We start from the raw sequence: 22,224 nt of genomic DNA, 5'->3' as shown, positions 1-22,224 counted from the left end.
TTGGTCAATGTCACCAATGTGACAGAACTCGTCGTGGACGATAAAAAAAAAAAAATTTAAACATGCTAGTCTTTCTGTCGTGATGTCCTGAAGCATCGCAGACGCGGAATCGGTTGTCGTCCACTATGACACACTACACGTGCGGAAACGATGGAATCTTGCATCCCGACGTCCATTGTCGTTTACGAATCCCCACGGCAGCCTACGTCAAGCAAATCGTGGCAAAATCGGGCTAAAATAGTGTAGTGTGAACCGGGCATTAATCACAGAATATTATTATTATTATTATTTTTTTTTACAAACACACAGCTTTTCACTTCACAAGACATTAATTGATAGACTGGCGTGGATTACTTGTGAATCACTGTGATGTTTTTATCAGCTGTTAACTCTCTAATTCTGACGGCACCCATTCACTGCACAGGATCCATTGCTGAGCAAGTGATGCAATGCTACATTTCTCCAAATCTGATCTCTTAAGACGTGTTATTTAGGGTGACCATCAGGACTGGGTATCGTTCAAAATTTTTCGATATCGATACCAATACCTTGACTTCGATACCGGTTCCTGAACGATACTTTTTTCGATACCAATTTTATGAAATCAATTTTAACAAGATTACATTATCTAAAAAAAAAAAAACTTTGGTTTTATTTTTCAGCTTGTTGATGTTTATACAAACTCAAAGACTCATCTCCTGAGCCACTGCACAAAGGAACAAAATGTAACCAACACCATACGTGCCATTTTCCCCGGAAGCATCCTGGCCAGGATTTCTATATTGCCTTGCCTAAAATATCTAGGGTTTGGCTTTGTTTGCGTGTGCAGACCGATCTGTCGAGGTACTTTGAATCAAAGCAATATAGAAATCCTGGCCAGGACGCATCCGGGGAAAATGGCACGTATGGTCACCCTATGTTATTATACATCAGCTTGGCATATCTAACCTATATCCACACAGCACAATTTCCACTTGCGCATTGCAACATAACTACAAGATGAAGAGGCGTTCAACCGCTGAATGACTGTTTACATTTGTGCACTGATCTGTATCTGTGATTCAGAAAGGAACAGGAAGCACAAAATGTAAGTGACCCAAATAAAGATCAATACAGTCACAAATGTCTCAAAACATATGCATTTCCTCACTAATACAATAAAGCAATAAAAGGTGAATAGTTTATAAATAAGGTTCATTAATAAACCAGTGAACAGCATCATAAAGCATAGAAAAGCAATACTTATTGTGCATTTAATACGAACATATAACACTCAACCAAAGTTTTATTTCCAATTAATTGCATCTAGGTTTTCTAATGATCTGTTAAACATCTTATAATGTTTGATACAGTTATTTTTAGTTGATTGGAGCTCAATTTATTATGTGGGGAAGGAAATCATTCTCATGTACACATCCTAAAGCAGTCAACAGGTTACTATATATATTTAATTAAATGAACATTTCCTATATAATTAATATACACTTGTCTAAAGTTGCTGTTCATATTTACAGTTCGTGTATGTCACCAAAAATACCAGAGTCTATAACTTTGAATCAATGCATATTAATTAAACCGCTATCAGGTTATTGAAATGATGAATTCATCTCAAGTCAGGCTAAAATGTAACTTTTATATTAAATCTGTAAGTTTTGGCAGCAACTTTGACGACACATTAGTCATAAAAGACAACAAACGTACAACTAAGGCAAACCAAATGTATTATTAAAATGGTAAAACGTCTGTAGCTCAACTTTCCTCAAACTTTGTTATCAGTCAGAAGCAGACCGTCAGCATGTAGCGGTTATAGAAACACACAAAAGCTTTTTTAAAACTCTTGAATTAGCAAACAACTTCACTGACAGCGCCATGCACACTAATCCCAACTAAAATCGACTCGAATTCAAAACCGAAAGTGAATAAAAATCGATATCAAGCTATGAAGCTAACGCTAAGCTAACTTGTTGCTTTAGCCGCATTCGCAGCCATTAGCACAACACAAACTTTCCAAACACACTCAGCGAGACTGACATTCCCGAACATATAAAACAGCACATAAGTGTATAAACTCACTGAGCTCGAGTGAGTGATGTTCAAGCAGTTTTACTTACATGTTTGTTGAGTTGATGTGTGATTTGTGAAGGCCCCGTTGATACTACAGCTGCTACTTTGAGCTCGGGCAGGCGGCACTGTTGCCAACTAATTTTCAGGAGAAGATTTGTTGCTAAATGACGTTGTGATGTCATTGCGTGCTGACGTCATTACGTAATCACGATGCAAAAATTGTGTCACTACATCAAATCTCAGTAAAAAATATATTTTTATATGTTCATTTAGATTTGTTCGTAAAATAATGTAAATGCATAATATAATGTTACAATATAAATAACTTTTTATATACAACATAAAATTATTGAATGAACACTTTACACATTTTTGAAGGATTACAAGTTTTTTTTCTTCTGACCAATTAGTTTTAAGCAGTGTATTAGTAGTAGTCAGTATGCTACACTTTAAGAAAAGAATTCACAGGTTTTTATCTGCATTTTAAATTACGCATTGTATTTTGTGTTTCGGGTTAAAGGGTTTACAGTGGATAATGGATAACTTACTAGAAGCCTACCTCTTCCATTTTTCTAGATATTTTTCTTACAGTGTACTAACTGATCAACAGTCACAGGTACAACAAGGTGTATCATAAATGAACAATTATTAAATTATTATTATCAAATTGATCAATTGCAAATACCGGTAGCAATAATTTAATTCACGTGATGTGTGTACTGCTAGGCATCTTTGGTTTCCTCTTTTTGTGAAATTTAGATGAAAAATGTGAGCCTTTTTATTGTTTGAGTCACTTATCAAAAGTTGCTAAAAGTAGCCAAATAAAATGTAAAAATAGCTAAATTTGTTGCTAGGTGCTTTTGGAAGAAAAAGTTGCTAGGGTAGTCTGAGAAGTAGCTAAATTTAGCAACAAAATTGCTAAATTGGCAACACTGGCAGGCGGACAGAGAGAAAAAAACTCCAGCTGAAAGTGACTTTTCATATCAGTATTTGCATAAAATACTAATGAATAAATAAATCAACATATAGATAAAAACTACAATATACTATAATATTGTATACTATAGTGCTACTATTTCTTATATTTATATTACTAGTTTCAATGTCTATAATTTTTTTAAATAATATTAAAATAAATATATGGATACTATGTATTATATTACTAATATTTTATATTTTAAGTTTTGTAATTTAACTACTTATATTTAAAAATGTGAATTAAAATGAATATAATTATATAAATGTAAAATATAGATTTAATTATAGTTAGTGTTGACTAAGTAACTTCATGCTGAATGTTTCATTATGTAGTCTGTAAATGTGTAAATATAGAGTTAATTATGGTAAATTTTTTATGTTAACTGTAAGTAACTTCAGACTGGTTGTTTCATATTGTAGTGTGTGTAATGTGTAAATATAGAGTTAATTATGGTAAACCTTTTTTATGTCAGTAATGAGAGAGGAACTGAGATCGTGTGTTTGTGTGAACTGCTTTTTCATTGCAGAAAAAAACAGGTATTTGCAGAAAACAGGGACAACATGAGCACCGTTTCTCTTTTAAGATTTTATTTTACAGCAGAAATTATATAAAGCATTCAGAAAACATTTCCCATATTTTAAGGGCAATTCAAAATGTTTTGCATGGCTTCAGCAGCTGAATATTTATTTATTTATTTTTTTTTAAAACATATCCAACAATTCAGTGATGCTCTCACATGCACAGTTACAAAACAAAAAAAATAAAAATAAAAATTAAGTAAATAAATAAAACTCACAAGAAGGACAGAAAGAGGGAGACGGCCCGAGAAAACAGCACATGAGGCAAAAATCATCAGAGGAGGAAAAGGAGGAGGAGGATACAAGGAGCACAAAGCAGGAATGAAGGAGAAAGAGAGAGAGAGAGAGAGAGAGGGGAAAACAGAGGACTAATACTAGCTTCACATGCAGAGTGTTGAAAGCCCACTGCCCTGTAAGAAATATGGGCTCATATTTTATCTTTTTTTTTCTATTCTTCATTTTAAAATGATGAAAACGTGCATTAGGGCTGGGAGATATGAAATCAATGTCCACAGACCACTGAACACCTCTCTCTGTGTACCTATATTTGCATAAGAGGAAGTGAACTAAGCATGTCCCAATGTTTTTTTTTTTTTCTTTTCTATTTTTGTTTTTATTATTATTATCATCATCGTTTCTTTTTTTTAAATGTTTGACTTATCCATGTTCTTTCAACCTAAAGAGCTTGTCGAAAACAAAGTGTTTATTGCTCTGTACTTGAAAAGCTTATAATCGAGTGGTTTTTCGGTTCTGTTTAAGCCTAACCTGCATTTCCGGAGTTCCAAAGAGAGGATTTAGGACATCGTACAAACTTCCAACTGCACCAGTAGTGTTTTCCCTCGCTCAGCTAAAACCTTCACATGTGCTCATGTGGTCATCCGTGTTCATACGTCGAGATAAAGCACATACAGACGCACTTATAACGTACCAGGGCTCGGAGAGGGAATTCAACTCGGATGGTGAGCTGTACAAAGTGCATATTTCTCTTATCTGACACAAAAATACGGAAAGCGTGATCTGGATGCACGTATACTGAGCTGTTTCATAAGAGGACGGGATCTCCCACCTTATTCTGAAGGTATTTGGCGCTGAGGTATACTTATGCATTCCCAATCCCATGGGGATATGGCAATACTAAATGAGCGATGATACCTGCACAAACGATGATACCTGCTCAGTTTTGGAAAAATGGTCTAAAAACTTTATAAACAAACACGGTCTATCCTGTTACCCCAGTGACTGTCTGTCTCTGAAAGCAGTGGTTTGTAACAAAGCGAACGTTGTAATAATGTACGCATGGAAGTACATATTCCCAGTGGTTTGTCCTGTTGATTCTGAGCTGAACCTGGAGACTTAACCTAACCTAACCTACAGTAGTCTCCATGCTAAACACCCTCTCCCTGTTTTAGCACCCTGAGTAAAACTACAAAAGGGAGGCAGATTTTTCCCTTCCCTAAGATGAATGACCCAAACTGAGATACATATACCTGGTGATCCATAAACAGCTTTTCCTGGTGAATTCTGAGGACTTTCGCTTATGATTCCTGAAGTTTCAAGTCGGAAGAATATATACTATTTGGATGGAAAGGGACATAAAGGCGGCCACCTTCGCTTGGAGTTGTGCTCTGACTTGAATCTAACAACCGGATAAAACTATTATATAATGTGCCAACTTCACCGAGCATGTCCTACTTTCCCGGCCCAGTTTAGATCCGACACGGAAAAAGAGAAAGAAAAGCACACAAAACGAACGAAACAATGAAAGCATGCATAGTATGTTATTGGGTCACTCAATCTTTGAACAAATCGCTTTTGGGAGACAGAATCGGAATGAACGGGGGGGGACGAAAAACCCAAAATGACAGGTGCCTTCACTCTGTGTTTAAGGAGTGAAAAGGGTGTGAGAGGAGGAAACAGACCTGGGCTCCTGTTTGGACAGTAAAACCAGCCTTTAGCGTTGCATACCATTGGTTTTCATATCGACTTCTTTAAGAACAACACACTCATTGGTTGAATGTTTTAGGCACTTTCTATAATAATAATACTGATATCGAGTCTCTGAGATCATGAGGAAACATTTCACTTCTAAAATAATGGATCTACATGTGGGGGAGGAGAAATAAAACGACGTAGGTAATAATTCAGCAGAAAAGCACCACATTCTTTCCTCGTCCTTCCTTTTTAACAGGCAAAATGTGCTGGTGTAAGTTAAAATGATGCCTCTCGTCAGCTGAAATCGCTTTGGAAATTCAGGGGGGTCAGTTAGTCTCAAATTTCTTTCGGAGAAATTTGTGAAAGACGTCGAGCTTGTTTCCATAAGCATAAAAGAGGAACAAACGTACAAAAGAAAGCTTTATGATTCAGTGTGACTCAACCATGGGGTTTTGAATGTTGGTAGCAGCCCCCCAAGAAATGAAGAAATAATAAAAAACTAAACTTGGCAGTCGTAGATTTCCGTACGTGTTTTGAGCTACATTCACAATATTTATCCATGACCGTTTTCATGCCCTCTCAGTGTTCGATTCCAGTTCGAGTGTGACATTTTTCTAGCACGTAAGCAGCACGTGTATGGGAATCGCCTGCTTGAAATAACCATTCACAACCCTCACGTCAACATCATTTTTAATTACATGACCTACTTTTAACCTCCTGACTCCATCCAAGACCATTGTTCGTGTTGAGATCAAGACGATAAAATGTGAGAAAACACATTCTAGTCACGTTATACAAGACAAAACTGTGGAGACATTTCATCCTCTGTATGGTAGAAACCTCAGCTGTAACTGTCGGCTGCGTGAGTGAAGTTTGGTCATTCAATACTAGTTCTTCCAATACTGGGATAATCTACTTCTCAAAGGAATAGCTTATTTTAGTCCTGTAGCACTCACATGACTGGTCACCATGGGTTAAAAAACCCAAAACAAAATATTATTTTATTTCCCGCTAACCCTGAAAAAGAAAAAGTTCCAGTTGTGTCTGATGGATTCGTTTGGCTCTTCGGCTAAATCTACGGTTTTATCGTGATTCATGTCACGCTTCAGAGAATGTTCCGTGAAAGAACATTTCCAACAAAGTCTTCTAGTGAAATTGTTCAAATCGTATTACAGACCATTGCCAATACATTTTATCTTTACATTATGTTCAATGTCTTAAAGTTTCATGCACACGGCTCCTTCTTCGCAACCAATATTTACAATATTTACAAACAATACAACCGTACATCTTGGGCGTTCAAAGAAAACTATACAATATATTTTTTTTGTTTGTCTTAATGTGTTATAATAATCCAATTTATGAATAAAATACTATATATTCTTAAATACAATCCTCTTCGGAAAAAGTTTCTGGCTATCAATGTTCCTTCACCTATCTTCATATGTACAGGGACCACTCAATAGTCAAAAAATATGGATTTTTTTTTAAGCTTCTGTATAGGGACCCTTCAAAAAGTCAAGAAGTCAAGGCAATGTTCAGTGAAACTCCACGGGTAAGCTTGTGGCGGCTTTCTGGAGCTCTTCGAAATCAATCAACAGTAACAATGAAGAAACGAATCACAACACACACACACACACACAAATGGAAGATAACCTTTGCAAATATACGTTTGGCGCTGTGGCACAATTGATAGTGCAGTTCACATTTAAAAAAAAGGTCAGTTTTTAAAACAAGGAGATTATTTAAAACCTTCACACAATTAAAAAAAAAATGCAATAATGCTAAAGGCAAAAATCAATAAAGCTAATAAATAAATAACTGAACTATATAAAAATAATGGCCTTTATAACAGTATACTCAGAAACAAACAGGCTTATACGGTCCAGTTTCATGGTGCCACAATATCACCAATATGAATGAATGAAAATAAAACACAAAACATTTACATAGCATGCAGGAGCGTTTTGCTCAAACACATGCACTGTATCCAGATTCAATTCAACAAACACGGGACACACAAAGTCAGGCCAGCAAAATGACATTAAGAAAAAGACCCATAAGAAAGTTGAAAACAGTGCACACGAAACAGTAACCCAGAGGGCTTCGCTTCAATCCCCCAAGTTGTCGTCAGAAGTCTCCTAAATCCCCATAAAGACACTGATATTTCAAACCCAGCATTTTTGCCCTGACCCCATCTACATTCATATGAAGGCTTCCCTTTGAATGAACGGACAGCATTTGTCAAAAACAAAGATCTGTGGAGATGAGAGACTGATTTCAAATACTCTGCATGCATATGGTCACTGAAATGAGGCCTTTTTTGGTTTACATTTTCTAGGTTTTGTTCTTTTTTTTTTTTTACCCCAAACTGATTGTTGTATTATTTTCCTTTCAAAATATAAAAATGTAACCTGAAGCGGCTTCCAGCATGATGTTTTTCTGATGTTGATCTGTTCGTGTCGCGTGCTATTTTACAAGCGCCGGTCGGAATAAAAAGCCTTTGCTCCTTGGTCTTCCTTTTGCTTTTTGTGTAATCTAAAGAAAAAAAATCTATGAAGAGTGCAAAAATGCCATGAAGATAATGTCACATTTCCCCAATAGTCTTATTTCAGTTCCCCGTAACGAGAAATTACACAATGCAGGAGCAGAATCAGTCACAATGCTGCTCGAGTTCAACCGTCGCATTTCCGATGATCTTCCGTGTTCCGCTTCCTGAATAATTTTTGCTTTTTTCGTAAATTGTTTGTCTCTTGTAAAAACGCAATGTAGAGGAAGAGAAAGAGTCCGCTTGGAGATGTTACATTGCGACGGGGCTCTTTGCGGCGTTCTCATGTTCCTTGGCCTTTCTCAATTCTTTCGCCCTGAAAATAGACAAAAAAACAGAGTATTGCAGGGTTAGCCTGAGGGTTCACAAGCATCCTGGGCCCCTAGAGGAATCACAGAGCATTAACCAATACACCTGCCAGTTTCATTACTGTCTCCTCACTGGAATCAGCAAAGAACAAATATATAATATAAATAGATCTTTAAAGCTTCAAGGAACATATAGGACACAGATACAGCAACTCAAAAGCTAAGTCACACTTAAAAATGTCTTAATGCCATTGCATTAGATAACAAAACATCAAAGCAAGTATCATTTATATAAAAAAAAAGATAGCACAAGCACACTTTTCAAGCAGGACAGAAGGTTTAAATAATAAACGGTGGATTTAAAATGATGATTTCTGGACACTTTGTGGTTGCCAAATGTTAGTCGAACACGTCCACAGTCCAGCTGCTCAAAAGTCGAAGCAAATATGGCTCGGAAAAGCAGTTCTTGTTCAGCATTTGAGCACAGATGATACTTGGTTTGATATTTTGCATCTAATCCAACAACATTCACACATTTTTAAGTGTGATTTAAATGTCCAAATACTTTTTTGGCCGATGTATAGGACAAATGTCTTTCAGTGAAAATGTGGCATTTTATAACTCTGTGGGAAAAAAATATTTTTCTTTGAAATCTACTTTTTACATCTAATAGTCTACAGTCAGATTACAAAGCAAACACATATTAATATATTAATAAAAAAAAACCTTAGAATCCAAAATAATCCAGAAGTAAACCATCCATCTTAACACTATTACCTTGAAAGAATGACAATATATAATCCTACAATTCACGCACAGTACATCACAGAAATTACATCAAATTCTTAATTAAATATTTAGATTTGTCATCATGTTATACTTCTATACTTCTCTTTAAGCAAGAACTTAGTACCCAACATTTGAAAGACATTTTAAACCCCCGGACACGTCGTTAGCTCACAGTTTGACCCCCGTCCCACCCTCAGCCCCCAGATCAAGCTTATAAAAGCTGAAAGAGATGTATAAAACAGGCAGCCAGGCATTCAAGACAGTTCATCTTCCATAGAGAAAGGGATGTTATTTCAAGCATGCCCTGATAGAAGCAAGGCCTCCATATCTTTAGGCATCATGCAATTGCCAAATGCACTACCCAGCAGTCCTTAGTGTTGTCATAAGCATCCTCATAACAAGAGAGATGGAGGAGACTTTAGAGGGATCGAGAGAGAGATTGAGAGAAAAAAAGAGACAGAGGGAGAGAGAGAGTGCTTTGTTAGTTTTGCAATTAATGCATCATCTGTATTTGCTGGTTAGTTGAATCTACAGTCCTCTCTCTCTCATATAAGGCTCAGTCAACTCGGGCTCCAGTCGGCCGTCATGCATGCAGGCATAAAGCAATAGAGAAAATAAGATAAAAGAAAAGAGGGAAAGAAAGGACAGATTGAGTCATAGGGAACAGCAGAGTCCGAAATCAAGGTACATAGATGTAGAAAATGGAGAACAAGATGAAAGAAAAGGGAGAGACAGGGAGATAAAAGACGAGAAATCGAGGGGTTCGAACTGATTTACTGAGGCTGCACTCACCCGTTTGAATAGTCTATGGTCCATCAAGGGGCTTTGCATAAACAGCAAAACAACACCAGACAGCTATTAGTACACACTGAGGTTGGGTTGGGTTGGGGAAATGGGACCAAACACAATAGGGCTTTCTAACAGAGCCATGAAAACGCCAAGGTTTGTCTGTTGCTGTCTTATGACTCCTGACAGTCATGTTGGTGTGCTTGAGAGATTAGGAAATGTGCCTTTTTAAACAGCAGGATATTAAAAGAGTGATTCATCTCAAAGGTGCAAGTATACCATAGAGTAGGTGTGTGCATGCTAAAAGAACAACAGGGCCGTAGGAACACAATGCATCTGGTGGAAGTTCTCGTCTTTGGCCTACCTGTGACGGCACCGCAGCAGAAACCGCATTATTTTTCTGGCAGCCTGGTCTTGTCTCTTGGTCAGTAAACTGCTTCTAAAACAAAATGATCAGCATGAGTGGTTGTGTACACTGGCAAGTTAAACCAAACATTTAGCATGTGCAAAAATTGCTGGTATGTTTCTAGGGTGTGAGGAAGATTCAAAGTTTCGAACGTTACTCAAAGCCAAAAGAGCCCACCCCTCAAGTCTCTATGATATGGATAGGGTTTGTCCTTCAGTGCAAGTCTATAGGTTTCTTTTTTTGGGATATTTTATTGTCTATGAGGCAAAATATATCCAATAGCTTAGAAAAGTATCGGGACACCTATCCTCAGCTTGACAGATGATTCAAGGAATAGTTTAGAGCACAGAGGTTGCATGCTAATACAACCCCAGGGTTAGGGGTTTAGGGTTACTTAGGGTTAGGGGTTCGTTCAAATCCTTAACTCCAAGTATATGCAAAAGTAATATTCTGCTCTCCTAGAAAACACCAGCAATTAAGGATCAAACTGCAGTTGCCGCAACAGGTTGTATGACAACAAATGGCATGCAAAAATAACGATGCTTCTATGTGTACTTGGACTCAAACTGATAGTGAAGTAAATCATTTTCTGGCGCTGTTTCAACAACAGATTGTCTCTTAAAGTAAACAGGAGGGTTTCGAACGCTGCCATTCTTTAAAAAGTCGACTTGGCAGTGTGTCACATTTGAAGTGTTGGCACATACTTAGTAATTCATCCAAATCGACAGTACACTTTAGAGGAAGTTACCTGTAGTAACTTGAGGTGAAATGACACTCAATTAACGCATGCAGCACTCCTTGTGAGGCTTGAACACACAAGGTTGCTTAGTTAAAGTATGTGTACACACAAATAGATTTTGGGAACTAAATTCAGAACTAAAGTCCAAGGTGATGGCCATGTAAAAGGTCTTCGAAAGGCTTAAGAGTAGGTCAATTGGAATTCAATGTTTTCTTTTTATAGCTTTGATATTAATGCCTATTATACTTGGATGATGATTCATTCTGAGAGCTTAATTCTATAATGAGGGTGGAATTTTAATTCTAAATGTGGTGTGTTACATGAAAAGTTTTAAACCATTAAGCATCCGCCAAAGTGATCACACCAATAACAATGTGCAGATGGCATGAGTATTTTACAAAAACTTTTATAAAATCTTATGTGTTCGATCTTTAACCACTAGTTTGCCTTGTACTGATTGTCTGTTCTTGTACCTGAGTTTGTGCTGCACCAGTGCAGCTGCCGTGGCTCGGCTTCGTGGGTTAGGCTGGCCGAGCTCTTTGTAGCTGCGGTAAAATTGCTGGATCAGCACGGCTGCCCTGCGACTCTGCTGGAACTTCTTCTGTTCGTGGTAGCTGCGGAATTTACTCTGGATAAGGATGGCGGCCAGCGTCATCTTCTTATAAAGTGCATACTGCCAAAAGGACAGAGAAAGAAAGTTGTCACATGATAGAGAGAGAGAGATCTGTAGCAAACCACTCCATTAGCCTTTTTGCTAATACAAAAAAAATCAACATTGACAAAGTACACCATCAACTTTATATTAGATGTCTTGTGGATGATTGACAGGTGCTAAGTTTTTTTTGGCACAATAGAACATGTAAGCTAGGTCATTGCTAGGTGGTTGCTTACTGCTTCAATCCCTCTTTCGGTGTAAAACTTTGGAATTTTTTTGCCCGTTTTATTATTCATAAATCAGGAAATGTTGCTAAATATCTAATCTGTTCTTAGCAAGCTGCACAATATGAGCTAGCATTAATATTTGTAACAGTACAAGTTTGGTTCATATCCATAACCCTAAGTATTAGCAATAGTAATAGTGATAAAGAAGCACCACTAACAAACTTCCAGTTCAAAGCAGTAGTCGTTGTACATGAAGCAGGAAGTGTTACCTTCAAGGCTATCCGTGTCAGCTTGGGGAAGAGAGAGGAAGGAATTGAAGGCATTCTTGTAAAGCCTTTAATAATTGACCACTCAAAAGTGTACACACAGAATTCTTAGGATCTCTGCTTGGACCTACCTGCTTGTACCTCTTATAACAGCGCTGAATGACAGCAGCTGCCAGTTCCTGCTGCTCCCGAAGCGGACGGCCCTGCAGGATGGGGGAAGAGGGGGATAAGGTAGGGTGGAGAGGACAGGAGAGAGATTAGTGTTCACAAGGAGGCCTGCAAGGCCACAGAGATGGTGGCATCTGATTCCTTTTGTGCCTGGCCAAGGTGTCCTCTTAGACTGGCAAAGTTGTGTCGATATGCTCCGACACCCTGGAGAAGGTTATTCCTCAGAGCACTGCGCACCAGTGGAACACTGGGAGAAATCTGCTCTGAACAACCAATGTGGTGTGGACTCAGGGATATCCGCACATCCCGTTAAGACAGACAGATAGATAGGTAGATAGGAAACAATGCAATCATTCCTTATAGCAAGGCCATGCTAAGCTCAAGCAAATTTCCCCATGCTTGTCAACAACAGTGATCCTATCTCTGCCTTTTGAGCGCACACCACAACAATCATACCACCTTTCACGACACAGGACTGCAAAGATCCAGATTAATTTACCTTAAGTTCAGGAACACCATACAACACAACACAATACATCAAGACCTTTGAAACTGGACCATCACGAACACTGGCAACACACCACCGATAACCTGCATGGGTGACCCTGGCACCTGGGTGAAGCCCTGCCCTACCTTGTATTTGCGGAAGGTGTTCTGGACCTGGCGGGCTGCCTCGTAAAGTTCTCTCTGTTCGGGATCAGACAAGGCCAGCTGGGTCAGGTCACGCTCCTCCTTGTTGTGGGAGGCATTGAGGAGCGCAGTCCATTCAGCGGGGGACTGGAGGCCAAGCTTCCCAAGAGGACCGTCAAGTTCTGGCTGTCCTCCACTGTGGACTGGGCCCAGGCCAGAAGAGGAAGTTAGGGGCTTGTTAAACAGGAACCTGGGAACAATTGGGAAATCAATTACATACAAGAATCCAAAGGGACTGTAACTAGGAATCTTGAGAATAGGTCAACTTTACGATGAATCACCTCTCCGCATCTCCAAGGTAACTGGCCAACCAGCTCATGGTGCTGCTGACTCCAACGCCATCTAGTGTAGTGTCTGATGCAACAAAGTTTTCTCTCTTGATGCGATCAGATGTCGCCTCAATGACTTCTTCCGCCAAAGTCATCATGTTCGTGTTCTGAAACAAATAGTTGGGTACTTTTAAAATTGCACCAGTAACTATACATGTTTATGAGCCCCAAAAAGTAGGGTACAGGACAGGTGCATAAGATTGCTAGCCATATTGCCACTGAGACATAAGACAGAAGCCAATACTAAATCTGACAGACTTTTCCTTTTATCCTATAGCACTACAAAAGAAGCAGTTTCGTCAGTCTACTCGAGTCAAAGTACCTTCTCTATGCCTCACCTGCAGGTCTCCTGTGTTCTCCAGATCTTCTCGGGTTGTCCGCAGATCGGAGACTGTTCCCGCACTAGCAATCTCTCTTAATCTCAGTCTGTTTGCGAGCCTTTCCTTGCCAAGTCCTACAGTTGGCACTCTGCGTCCTGCAGCCTGTCTGGAACCCCAGTACCCACCTCCACAAGTTGAGCCCAGCTTAGTCTGAGACTGCTCACCATCTCCCTGCTCTTTCTCCACAGTACCCTCCCTTGGTTTGGAAGGGAACGTTTTAGGTTTGTGGGCATGTTCTTCTAGTCCGAGAGGGGCAGAGCAGGATTTGCTGGGCCGAGTTTGAAGGGTCTCAGGGTTGGGTTTGTGTTTCTTGCTCAACGGGGCGTCCCCGTGACTAACGCTGCTATAGAAACTGGATGGTTCCGACCTGGGTCTCCTCAGGTCTGCAAAAGTACAAAGCAAGTCTGTTTGACCGTATTGTACACAACCTGTCACTCAACCTGATCCATCTGCTTACAAAGTACTCATTTGTTCATGCAAGGTCTTTCTATGTTTTACTAGGTTATTCGTAACTGTATGGAACTTAACATGCACATGAAAGACTTTTGAAGACTGACACTCCAGATTGAATGAAAGATTCCAGTTCTCACCTGAACTGGAGCTGGAAGCAGAGCTAGGGATGTTGCTTTCTTTCAGCCCAACTGAACATGCCTCTGCACCCCAAACATTCATCCATCCCTCTGCAGCTGAGGCCTCAGTAGATGGTGAGAAAGGCATGCTGGAAGTTGTAGTCAGTGCTCCTGACTGCTGCTCCTCCCTTTGAAGGCTTTCCAGACACTCGGCCAGCTTGGTGTGGCCACGGGAGCGGGCAATAGCCAGCGGTAAGCGACCCAAAGAATCTGGAATGGCCAAAGCTCGTCGATCCCATTTGTACAGAACCACTGCTGCCTCCATATGACCCAAAGCACAAGCCCACATCTGAGGGAGAAGACAATTTAGTTGCATTTAATTTGTATGCCATGCTCTGCCCCTTCTGTATGAAACAACTCATCCAAAAACATTATGAAGCTACATGGTATCATGATTAAGGTTTCCTGACCTAGTGTCAACACTCACCAGTGGTGTGCAAGAGAAATGATCCACATTTAGAGGATCGACCTCAAGTTCTAGGTCAATACTGTCTGCATGCTTAGTGCTGTAAAAAACAAACAGCACAGAGAACAATACAGAAGAAATGAATGATGGATATGCACTATAAATGGTCATTTAGTGTAGGTGTGCAATCTGTAAACTCACCGCCACTTGATAAGTGTTTGGATAAGGGTGGTGTAGCCCTGGGCGGCTGCCAGATGAAGAAGAGTCATGCCTCGGAATGTCTTGGAGTGGATCAGGTGCTTGGATTTGGCCCAGCAAGCGCGGTTCATCATCTTTTCACAAACTACCACCACACGGCTCTCAAAAGAGTTGCCAGCCGGACCTTCATCCTGGCTCTGACCCTGACCTGGTGAGAACTACGACAAAGAATCAAGAACCAAGTCAATTCTAAGAATCTAATGGAGATGCCCATTAGTTTGGAGTAATAAAGTGTAGCTCAGAATGATACCTGTACCTGTTCAGAATGGCTTCTTCCTCCTTCTCCTCCTCCTGTTCCAGTTCCTCCACTCTCAGATGGTCCTCCACTGCTCTGTTGCTGTTGCTGACCGGCCATCTCTGCCATCCTTCGCTCCATCTGCTCTAGGCGTTCCAGGATGGACATTCTAAACTGGTTATCTGCATAAAACATAAGGAGAATTTAGACTGTTATGTGTACATATCAAATGTCTTTAAAATCATCATGAAATCAAACTCTATTTAATTTCTTAACACATGTTCCTGGTGTTATTGTGCACGATTAATCAGTGCATGTTATTCCAAAAAAAGAAAAGAAAAAAGAAGTAATAACTGGTCTCTGAAACCAATTTCTTTGTCAGCTGACATCATCAAGGCTGTTTATAGGGGCGTTCACAATGGCAGCGAGTGGTCATTTCAACTGCAGTATCCACAGTGTTGGGGAGTAGCTAGCTACAAGTAGCGACGCTACTAGCGTAACTACATTTTTCAGTAGCTTTACAGTAGCGATGCTACTTTTAAAACAGTGTGGCTTTTCATGTAGCTAACTACTTCTTCCAGCAAGTAGCGGTGTAGTGCGCCCAAACGCTACATTCCGTTTTGCGTTCTGACGAGTCACGAGCCTGTAATGCACTGAAGCAGCGCAACGTCTTCTTCTGACTAGATCACAAACTAAATTAGTTCATTACCGCCATCTGTTGTGATATCACGCATCGCTCGGCTTTACAGCCTTTCCACTGACAAGAGATCGTCTGATGATATTGCAAAGGATGTACAGGCGTGGATATGTCACATGAATCAACTGTAATTTACGCAAAACAAAGATTAAAATGCGGTCTACGTCGAAGACTTAAAGCACATACAGGAGGTGAATAGTAGCCTTTTTAAACGAATTATTTTTTCTTCTTTATTGCACGCCAGATCAAATGTCTATTTTACAATGATGAACATAATTTTACATAATATAATCTGTCCCCCCACAGTTTTGTAATGAACAGAAAATAAAATCGCGATATAGTAGTGTGCTTATCATTTGGCAAAGGATGATTGTGGCGGGGGTCACGCAAAGCGCAGTGTTCACGCATGCAGCTGATGATTGACTTCTCCATTCACAGTCAGTAAATACCGCATGTGCTGTGAGTTTAACCTGCTTATTTTATGACTCCACCGTATCCAGTTTAAGTTGCATACATTTTGTTCTTACATTGGTGTTACGTTTGTAGCAATATACTAATATAACTAAAATAACTATTTAACTATACAGTGCAAAGGATGTACAGGCGTGGATATGTCACATGAATCAACTGTAATTTACGCAAAACAAAGATTAAAATGCGGTCTACGTCGAAGACTTAAAGCACATACAGGAGGTGAATAATAGCCTTTTTAAACAAATTATTTTTTCTTCTTTATTGCACGCCAGATCAAATGTCTATTTTACAATGATGAACGGTCATAATATAATCTGGCCCCCCACAGTTTTGTAATGAACAGAAAATAAAATCGCGATATAGTAGTGTGCTTATCATTTGGCAAAGGATGATTGTGGCGGGATTCACGCAAAGCGCAGTGTTCACGCATGCAGCTGATGATTGACTTCTCCATTCACAGTCAGTAAATACCGCATGTGCTGTGAGTTTAACCTGCTTATTTTATGACTCCACCGTATCCAGTTTAAGTTGCATACATTTTGTTCTTGCATTGATGTTACATTTGTAGCAATATATAACTATAACTAAAATAACTATTTAACTATACAGCATTTTATTATTATGTGTATCGAATAGTTTACAAAATCAAATGTTTGGGACACTTTTTGTCTTTGAAATGGCTTGGAAAAGTGTCCCAAACAACCTGAATTCACCCTACTATTTGAAATCATGATTGCATTACAGTATGTCTTAAACCCCAAATATTTTACTTATAACTTTATTATAATTCTTCATTAATAATTATTTAGTTATTTGTCATGTCATGTTAATTGTAAAAAAAACTAATAATAATAAATTTTTTTAAAAAGTGGTTTCAATGTAGCTAGCTACTTTTTGACAGTAACTTGTAGTGTAGCTAGCTACTTTTTCAGAAGGGTAGCTTGAATGTAGCTTAACTACTTTAATTTACGAGTAGCTTCCCCAACACTGAGTAACCAGTTATATAAGGTGGAAAGTCACTGGTATGGATACAAAAAAATTTAAGCTCCATCCTATATTTTTCTTGATGAATATCTCGTTTAACTCTTAATTATACCCTATATGGGTCAATTATATGATGCTCCACAGTATTAAGTTATTCAAAATACACCTCTTCTATGATGAATTTAAATTTCTGAATGAACATTTTTTTTTGACATCTACACAAATATATTTGATTTGGAAAAAAAACAAAAATAAAAGTAAAAAAAAAAAATGTCTGCATGGTGTAACTGTCCTGAGATTGTACAAGTGTTAAAAAAAACAAAAAACTGAAAATTATTATTTTTTTAAATGCAAAAAAAAAGAAGCTTAAATACAAAATACTTTGTATTTAAGAAAAACTTAAATACAAAGATTAAATTTAAAAGACATTTCTACTCTTCAACATTTTTTCATTATTTCCCATTGACCCATTTACATCTCTATATTAAATATCATCTAGCTTGCATATCCTTTGTCCACTTAAAAAAAAAAGCTACTTGCGGGCTCTTGTATGTATGCTCATAATGTGTTGTTTTGTCTCAGTGACAGCTAACATCAGGACAAATTCCCTGCATATACCACTTTGACACCAGTTCTGTTTCACACACGGTGAATGAAAGTGAGTCTAATTCTAATGAATGGACCTACACGTATGCATTGGATTCTGTGTTTTTCCACCACAAATATCTACCCTTGCAGACAAAAAGAGCCGCTCTGAATGGAGCTCCAGTGCAGCTTTGTTCAAACACCACTGCAGTGTTGGTGCAGTGCAGATGATGTCATTTCCACCTGCTGCTGGCTGGCTGTCTTTCTCTCTCTCTCTCTCGCTCCCTCCACTCAGAATGCGGCACACGTACTCTCATGTAGGCTGGGGGGGAGGGGAAAGGGGAGGAGGGACCAAATTGCTCTACAACGGGGCTGTGACATAATCAACGCTCTACTACACCTCCAGCCGCCTGGAGACGTCCAATCAGACGCCAGCAGACCAGCCAGGCAACAGAACCCTTGAGAGCTTTGTGTCAAACCTGAAACTGTTGAGGGGAATCGTTTCAAAACAGACAGACCTAACTCATGTTTATAAACGCAGTGATGGAGAATATATTTAGAGGAAATGGAGGAGGCGAGGTTATTTGCTTTTGCTGTATTGTGGTGAATATATAAGATGAATTCAAGGTAATTGGGCCACTTTTTTCAATGTCAAAAATTGGCCTAATTTATTTGAATTCTTACAGAAAAATCAGCTCCTAAGACATGTCACAACAAACAAATGCATGCAAAAAACAAGCATCATCTACAGTCTTACCAGTTCCAACAGTTAATTTTAACTTTTAATATCCACTTTAAAAAGATCAAGATTCTTCAAAAAGCCTTAAATAATTAACGCCATCTTTTAAAAGTATAGACAATGACATCTTGTGTTTGTGTGCATAAATCAGACTTTTCCCCAAGCGCCCAACAACAACCTTCAATAACACAGACCAATGACGATGCACATGCATAAACTAGCCCAAAGGTGTCCAAAAACCAAAAAACACAAACAAACAAACAAACCCACCAGTACTAGACTGTGCCAATGTGAGTTACCGTTTTTCAGGAGATGTTACATCAGCCTTGGTGCTGCTCCTTTGGCCTGGGTAGCTCTCCTGGTCAAGCGGACCTCATGCAGTTGAGCACAAGCCTTGAGTGAGAGGACTAAACTCTCTATTCGCTGGATGTTTGAGTATCTCATGGTAATATCCTAATGCAGAGAGCCCAAGCCGGTTTCTCTATTTCATCACAGTTGCATCATGCTCTTGAGAGTGGGGGCTTCTGCACCACTTTACAGCTACAAGCGCAACAGGGGCTCAAAATCACTCACTTGTTGAAGATCTGTTGCCTGAGATTGGTAATAAAGAGACTACAGGCTTTACAGTCATCAGAAATTAAACAAGCATTTGACAATCCATACATATGGCAAGGAATGATTATTGCACATTAAACTGCACCTGTTGACAGTGTTGCTTTGCATATTAGGTAAAGGTGCAAAATTGCACAGAATGCACAGTGCAATTTTCCATCTTGCAGGTCGGTTTGAAGAACTGATGTGGAATGAAACCATATTGCAATCTGGTTGAGAGACTGTACAGCAACCCAAAACCTCTTTAAAATCTTTAAAGTGCACAAATCTGGTTGTGACACCTTTCTGCATAATTTGATTCCTTGCCACAGCTGCCACCTCTCTTCATTACATTTTCAATTACTGTCTGCAGATTAATGACAATTATATACTATTGAATAATAAAGAAATCCTTTTTAAATATCTATGTCAGAAATAATCAATATACAAAGTCTAATGCAATCATGTGCAGTGGAAATATGATGTTTCCAGTGTTTATGACTGGTTTGAATATTTATTGAATCCTGGATGATTGCTACATAATTTCCCCCCTGAGCATATCCAATATTTGCTACATCTGAGCTCAGAGAGCATATTGACTCTTTCATTTTTATTTTTAGGGTTTAAAAGAGCTCATGCTCTGCTGGGCATTTCCACAGGATTTGCTTTAAATCTGTAACAGACTAATATCCTGTTCCAGCCTATCATTATAAATGCATCGAACAGAAATGGAAAAAACTAAATCACACAAATGTCCCTTTCGACAGGATTTAGCTGATAACGTGCAATGATTTTGTCTTAAGGGGATTTAGCTCAGCATGGACTCAAAGCTGGGATAACAGCTCCTAATGCTGTGGACATTGGTAGATCTGGTAGATCATGACCCTGAAACAGGTGCTAGTTTTTGATAGAATTGGACAGAGGCGACGCTGCTATGATAATAATTCCATTATTGCTCTCCCAGCACTGATTATTTATTAACTTTCCTTGTCTAACTGGAAATATGCCTTCTGCTTAAAAACAATTCAACAAACTATGTTATATTAGCAATACAAACTCACATTCAAGGTCTCTGATTGAGATTTATCAGAGATATACTGCCTCAGACCAGAACTTTGACTCAAACAGACAAACAAGCACAAAGACTTTGACGGCTGGAAACAAAAGCACTCTTGCTTATGTTGTTTTTCATTCTTTATTTTTGACTTTCTTGAGATATTTATGCAATGTTTGCAAGTAATGGACAACAATAGGCTTCAAAGAGTTGTATTTAAAACACTGCAAATACTGTGGTCAGTATATCCACAAAAACTTTGACTGTTTTGCACAATTTAAAAGATATTACCGTCAATGAAACTGACTGAAAAATTTGAAAAATGTTACAGGGGGAGCATAAGTTTTGAATAACCATAAAAAAAAAACAAAATAAAAACACAGAATCTCTACAGGGAGTTGAGTACTGTAATTACACATGAAGCTAAAACAAGTGCAACACGGGCCGATCCTTGCTCAGATGATCTAATTTAGTTCAGTCTGCATGAAGAGTAGACATACAAACAAACACTTTCAACTCAATCGAGAGCAAAAACAGCACGGGCGAGACACATCTGTGTGGGCGCTCCATTAGCGGACTCAAGCCCTGACCGCAATTCCTAGGATTCCACAGGAAATCTCATTAAAAGAAGAACAAGGAACTTTGAACTTCAGATTTAGGGTTGATTATGGTGACCTAGTTACAAGTTTCCTTGTAAGGGCATGTAGGCAGGCCAGCAAAACAAGAATACAGAAATTTCTCAGTTTGGGTTGAAATCCTTTTGACTTCTGCAGTGTGATTTCAGTAAGATGTGCCAAGATTTGCAGATTGTAATTTGACACACACAGATTAGAAACTAAAACAAGTGTTGTTCATAATAATGAAAAGACAGAATGAAAAGGGAAATGGCAAATGTAGCCATAAGTTGTCAACAGGTTGGTAAAACAATTCTAATACGTCTGCTAGCAAAACAACACTGTATCTCACTATTACACTGTATAGTTTTAGAAAAAGGGTCAACTTCATGGCACAGTATATTCGTCCTCTCCCTCTGGAGAGCTTAACAGAAGAAGGGCAACAGTCTGATCCTCTCAGCATCACTGTCGCTGTCCACTGCCTGTGGTGCTGAAGACAGACGGACTACACCTGACTGACTCATTGTAACTACATGCTTTACATAAGAGATCTGGAGATCTCTGAGAACACAGGTTGGTAAAAGTTTACAAGCCTTTATGTACAATCTGACCTGGTTGTTAAACCTGCACAACATCATAATTCAACAACCATTCATTCCAAGAAACTTCCACGCTGCACCTCAGAGTCTATAGTGAATATTTTCCAAACTTCACTCACAAGCTCTCTAAAACACAACGACATATCTTTCCAGCAGAAAAAAATGCTCTCACTGCTGTTGGGAAACATCAGAAACAAGGAAAAGAATAGAGCAGGACACACAACAAAGACACTGACACCTGGAGCACAACTACAACCTATATTCATCTTTAAATAATCTGTGCATGTGGATCAAGTTCATGACAGTATAAAAAAAATCTCGCATACTAACCCGAATTAGCCAGCGTGCTGTCTGTCACTCACACATGTTCTCCATCCAGCGTCAAACTAACCGCAGGAGCCGCTTGGCAACGGAGCCAACAACAATAGAACAAAGTGTGAGTGCGGAGTGTGTAGGGAGAGAGATAAAGACCCCTCGTCCCCCTCCTCTACACCTCCTCCTGTTCCCTCCCCATC

General features: G+C 39.0%; 2 protein-coding genes across 7 annotated transcripts in view; both read right to left on the bottom strand.

The window, feature by feature from the left end:
• vamp3 (vesicle-associated membrane protein 3 (cellubrevin)) overlaps positions 1-2,207 on the bottom strand; it is a 20,352-nt gene extending 18,145 nt beyond the window's left edge. The window contains exon 1 of the mRNA XM_016268244.1: positions 2,112-2,207. Within this exon, the coding sequence (XP_016123730.1) occupies positions 2,112-2,113 (2 nt within the window). The 5' untranslated portion in view covers positions 2,114-2,207. The remainder of the gene's footprint in view (positions 1-2,111) is intronic.
• Positions 2,208-7,353: 5,146 nt separating this feature from the next.
• Positions 7,354-22,224, bottom strand: part of camta1b (calmodulin binding transcription activator 1b) — a 299,937-nt gene continuing 285,066 nt past the window's right edge. For 2 of the 6 annotated variants that reach the window (XM_016268238.1, XM_016268242.1), the window contains 13 exons: positions 15,388-15,554; positions 15,081-15,295; positions 14,901-14,979; positions 14,435-14,762; positions 13,803-14,227; positions 13,417-13,571; positions 13,079-13,325; positions 12,409-12,480; positions 12,281-12,301; positions 11,603-11,802; positions 10,349-10,423; positions 9,991-10,021; positions 7,354-8,417 (listed from right to left, as the gene is read on the bottom strand). In XM_016268238.1, coding sequence (XP_016123724.1) covers positions 8,385-8,417; positions 9,991-10,021; positions 10,349-10,423; positions 11,603-11,802; positions 12,281-12,301; positions 12,409-12,480; positions 13,079-13,325; positions 13,417-13,571; positions 13,803-14,227; positions 14,435-14,762; positions 14,901-14,979; positions 15,081-15,295; positions 15,388-15,554 — 2,048 coding nt within the window. In that variant the 3' untranslated portion in view covers positions 7,354-8,384. The remainder of the gene's footprint in view (positions 8,418-9,990; positions 10,022-10,348; positions 10,424-11,602; positions 11,803-12,280; positions 12,302-12,408; positions 12,481-13,078; positions 13,326-13,416; positions 13,572-13,802; positions 14,228-14,434; positions 14,763-14,900; positions 14,980-15,080; positions 15,296-15,387; positions 15,555-22,224) is intronic. The other 4 variants (XM_016268240.1, XM_016268241.1, XM_016268239.1 and 1 more) reach the window with 4 other exon arrangements.

This window comes from Sinocyclocheilus grahami, unplaced genomic scaffold (genome assembly GCF_001515645.1).
Source record: "Sinocyclocheilus grahami isolate Dianchi unplaced genomic scaffold, SAMN03320097.WGS_v1.1 scaffold44.1, whole genome shotgun sequence".
In the NCBI taxonomy this organism is placed as follows: domain Eukaryota; kingdom Metazoa; phylum Chordata; class Actinopteri; order Cypriniformes; family Cyprinidae; genus Sinocyclocheilus; species Sinocyclocheilus grahami.
This window is presented reverse-complemented; position numbering and strand designations above follow the sequence as displayed.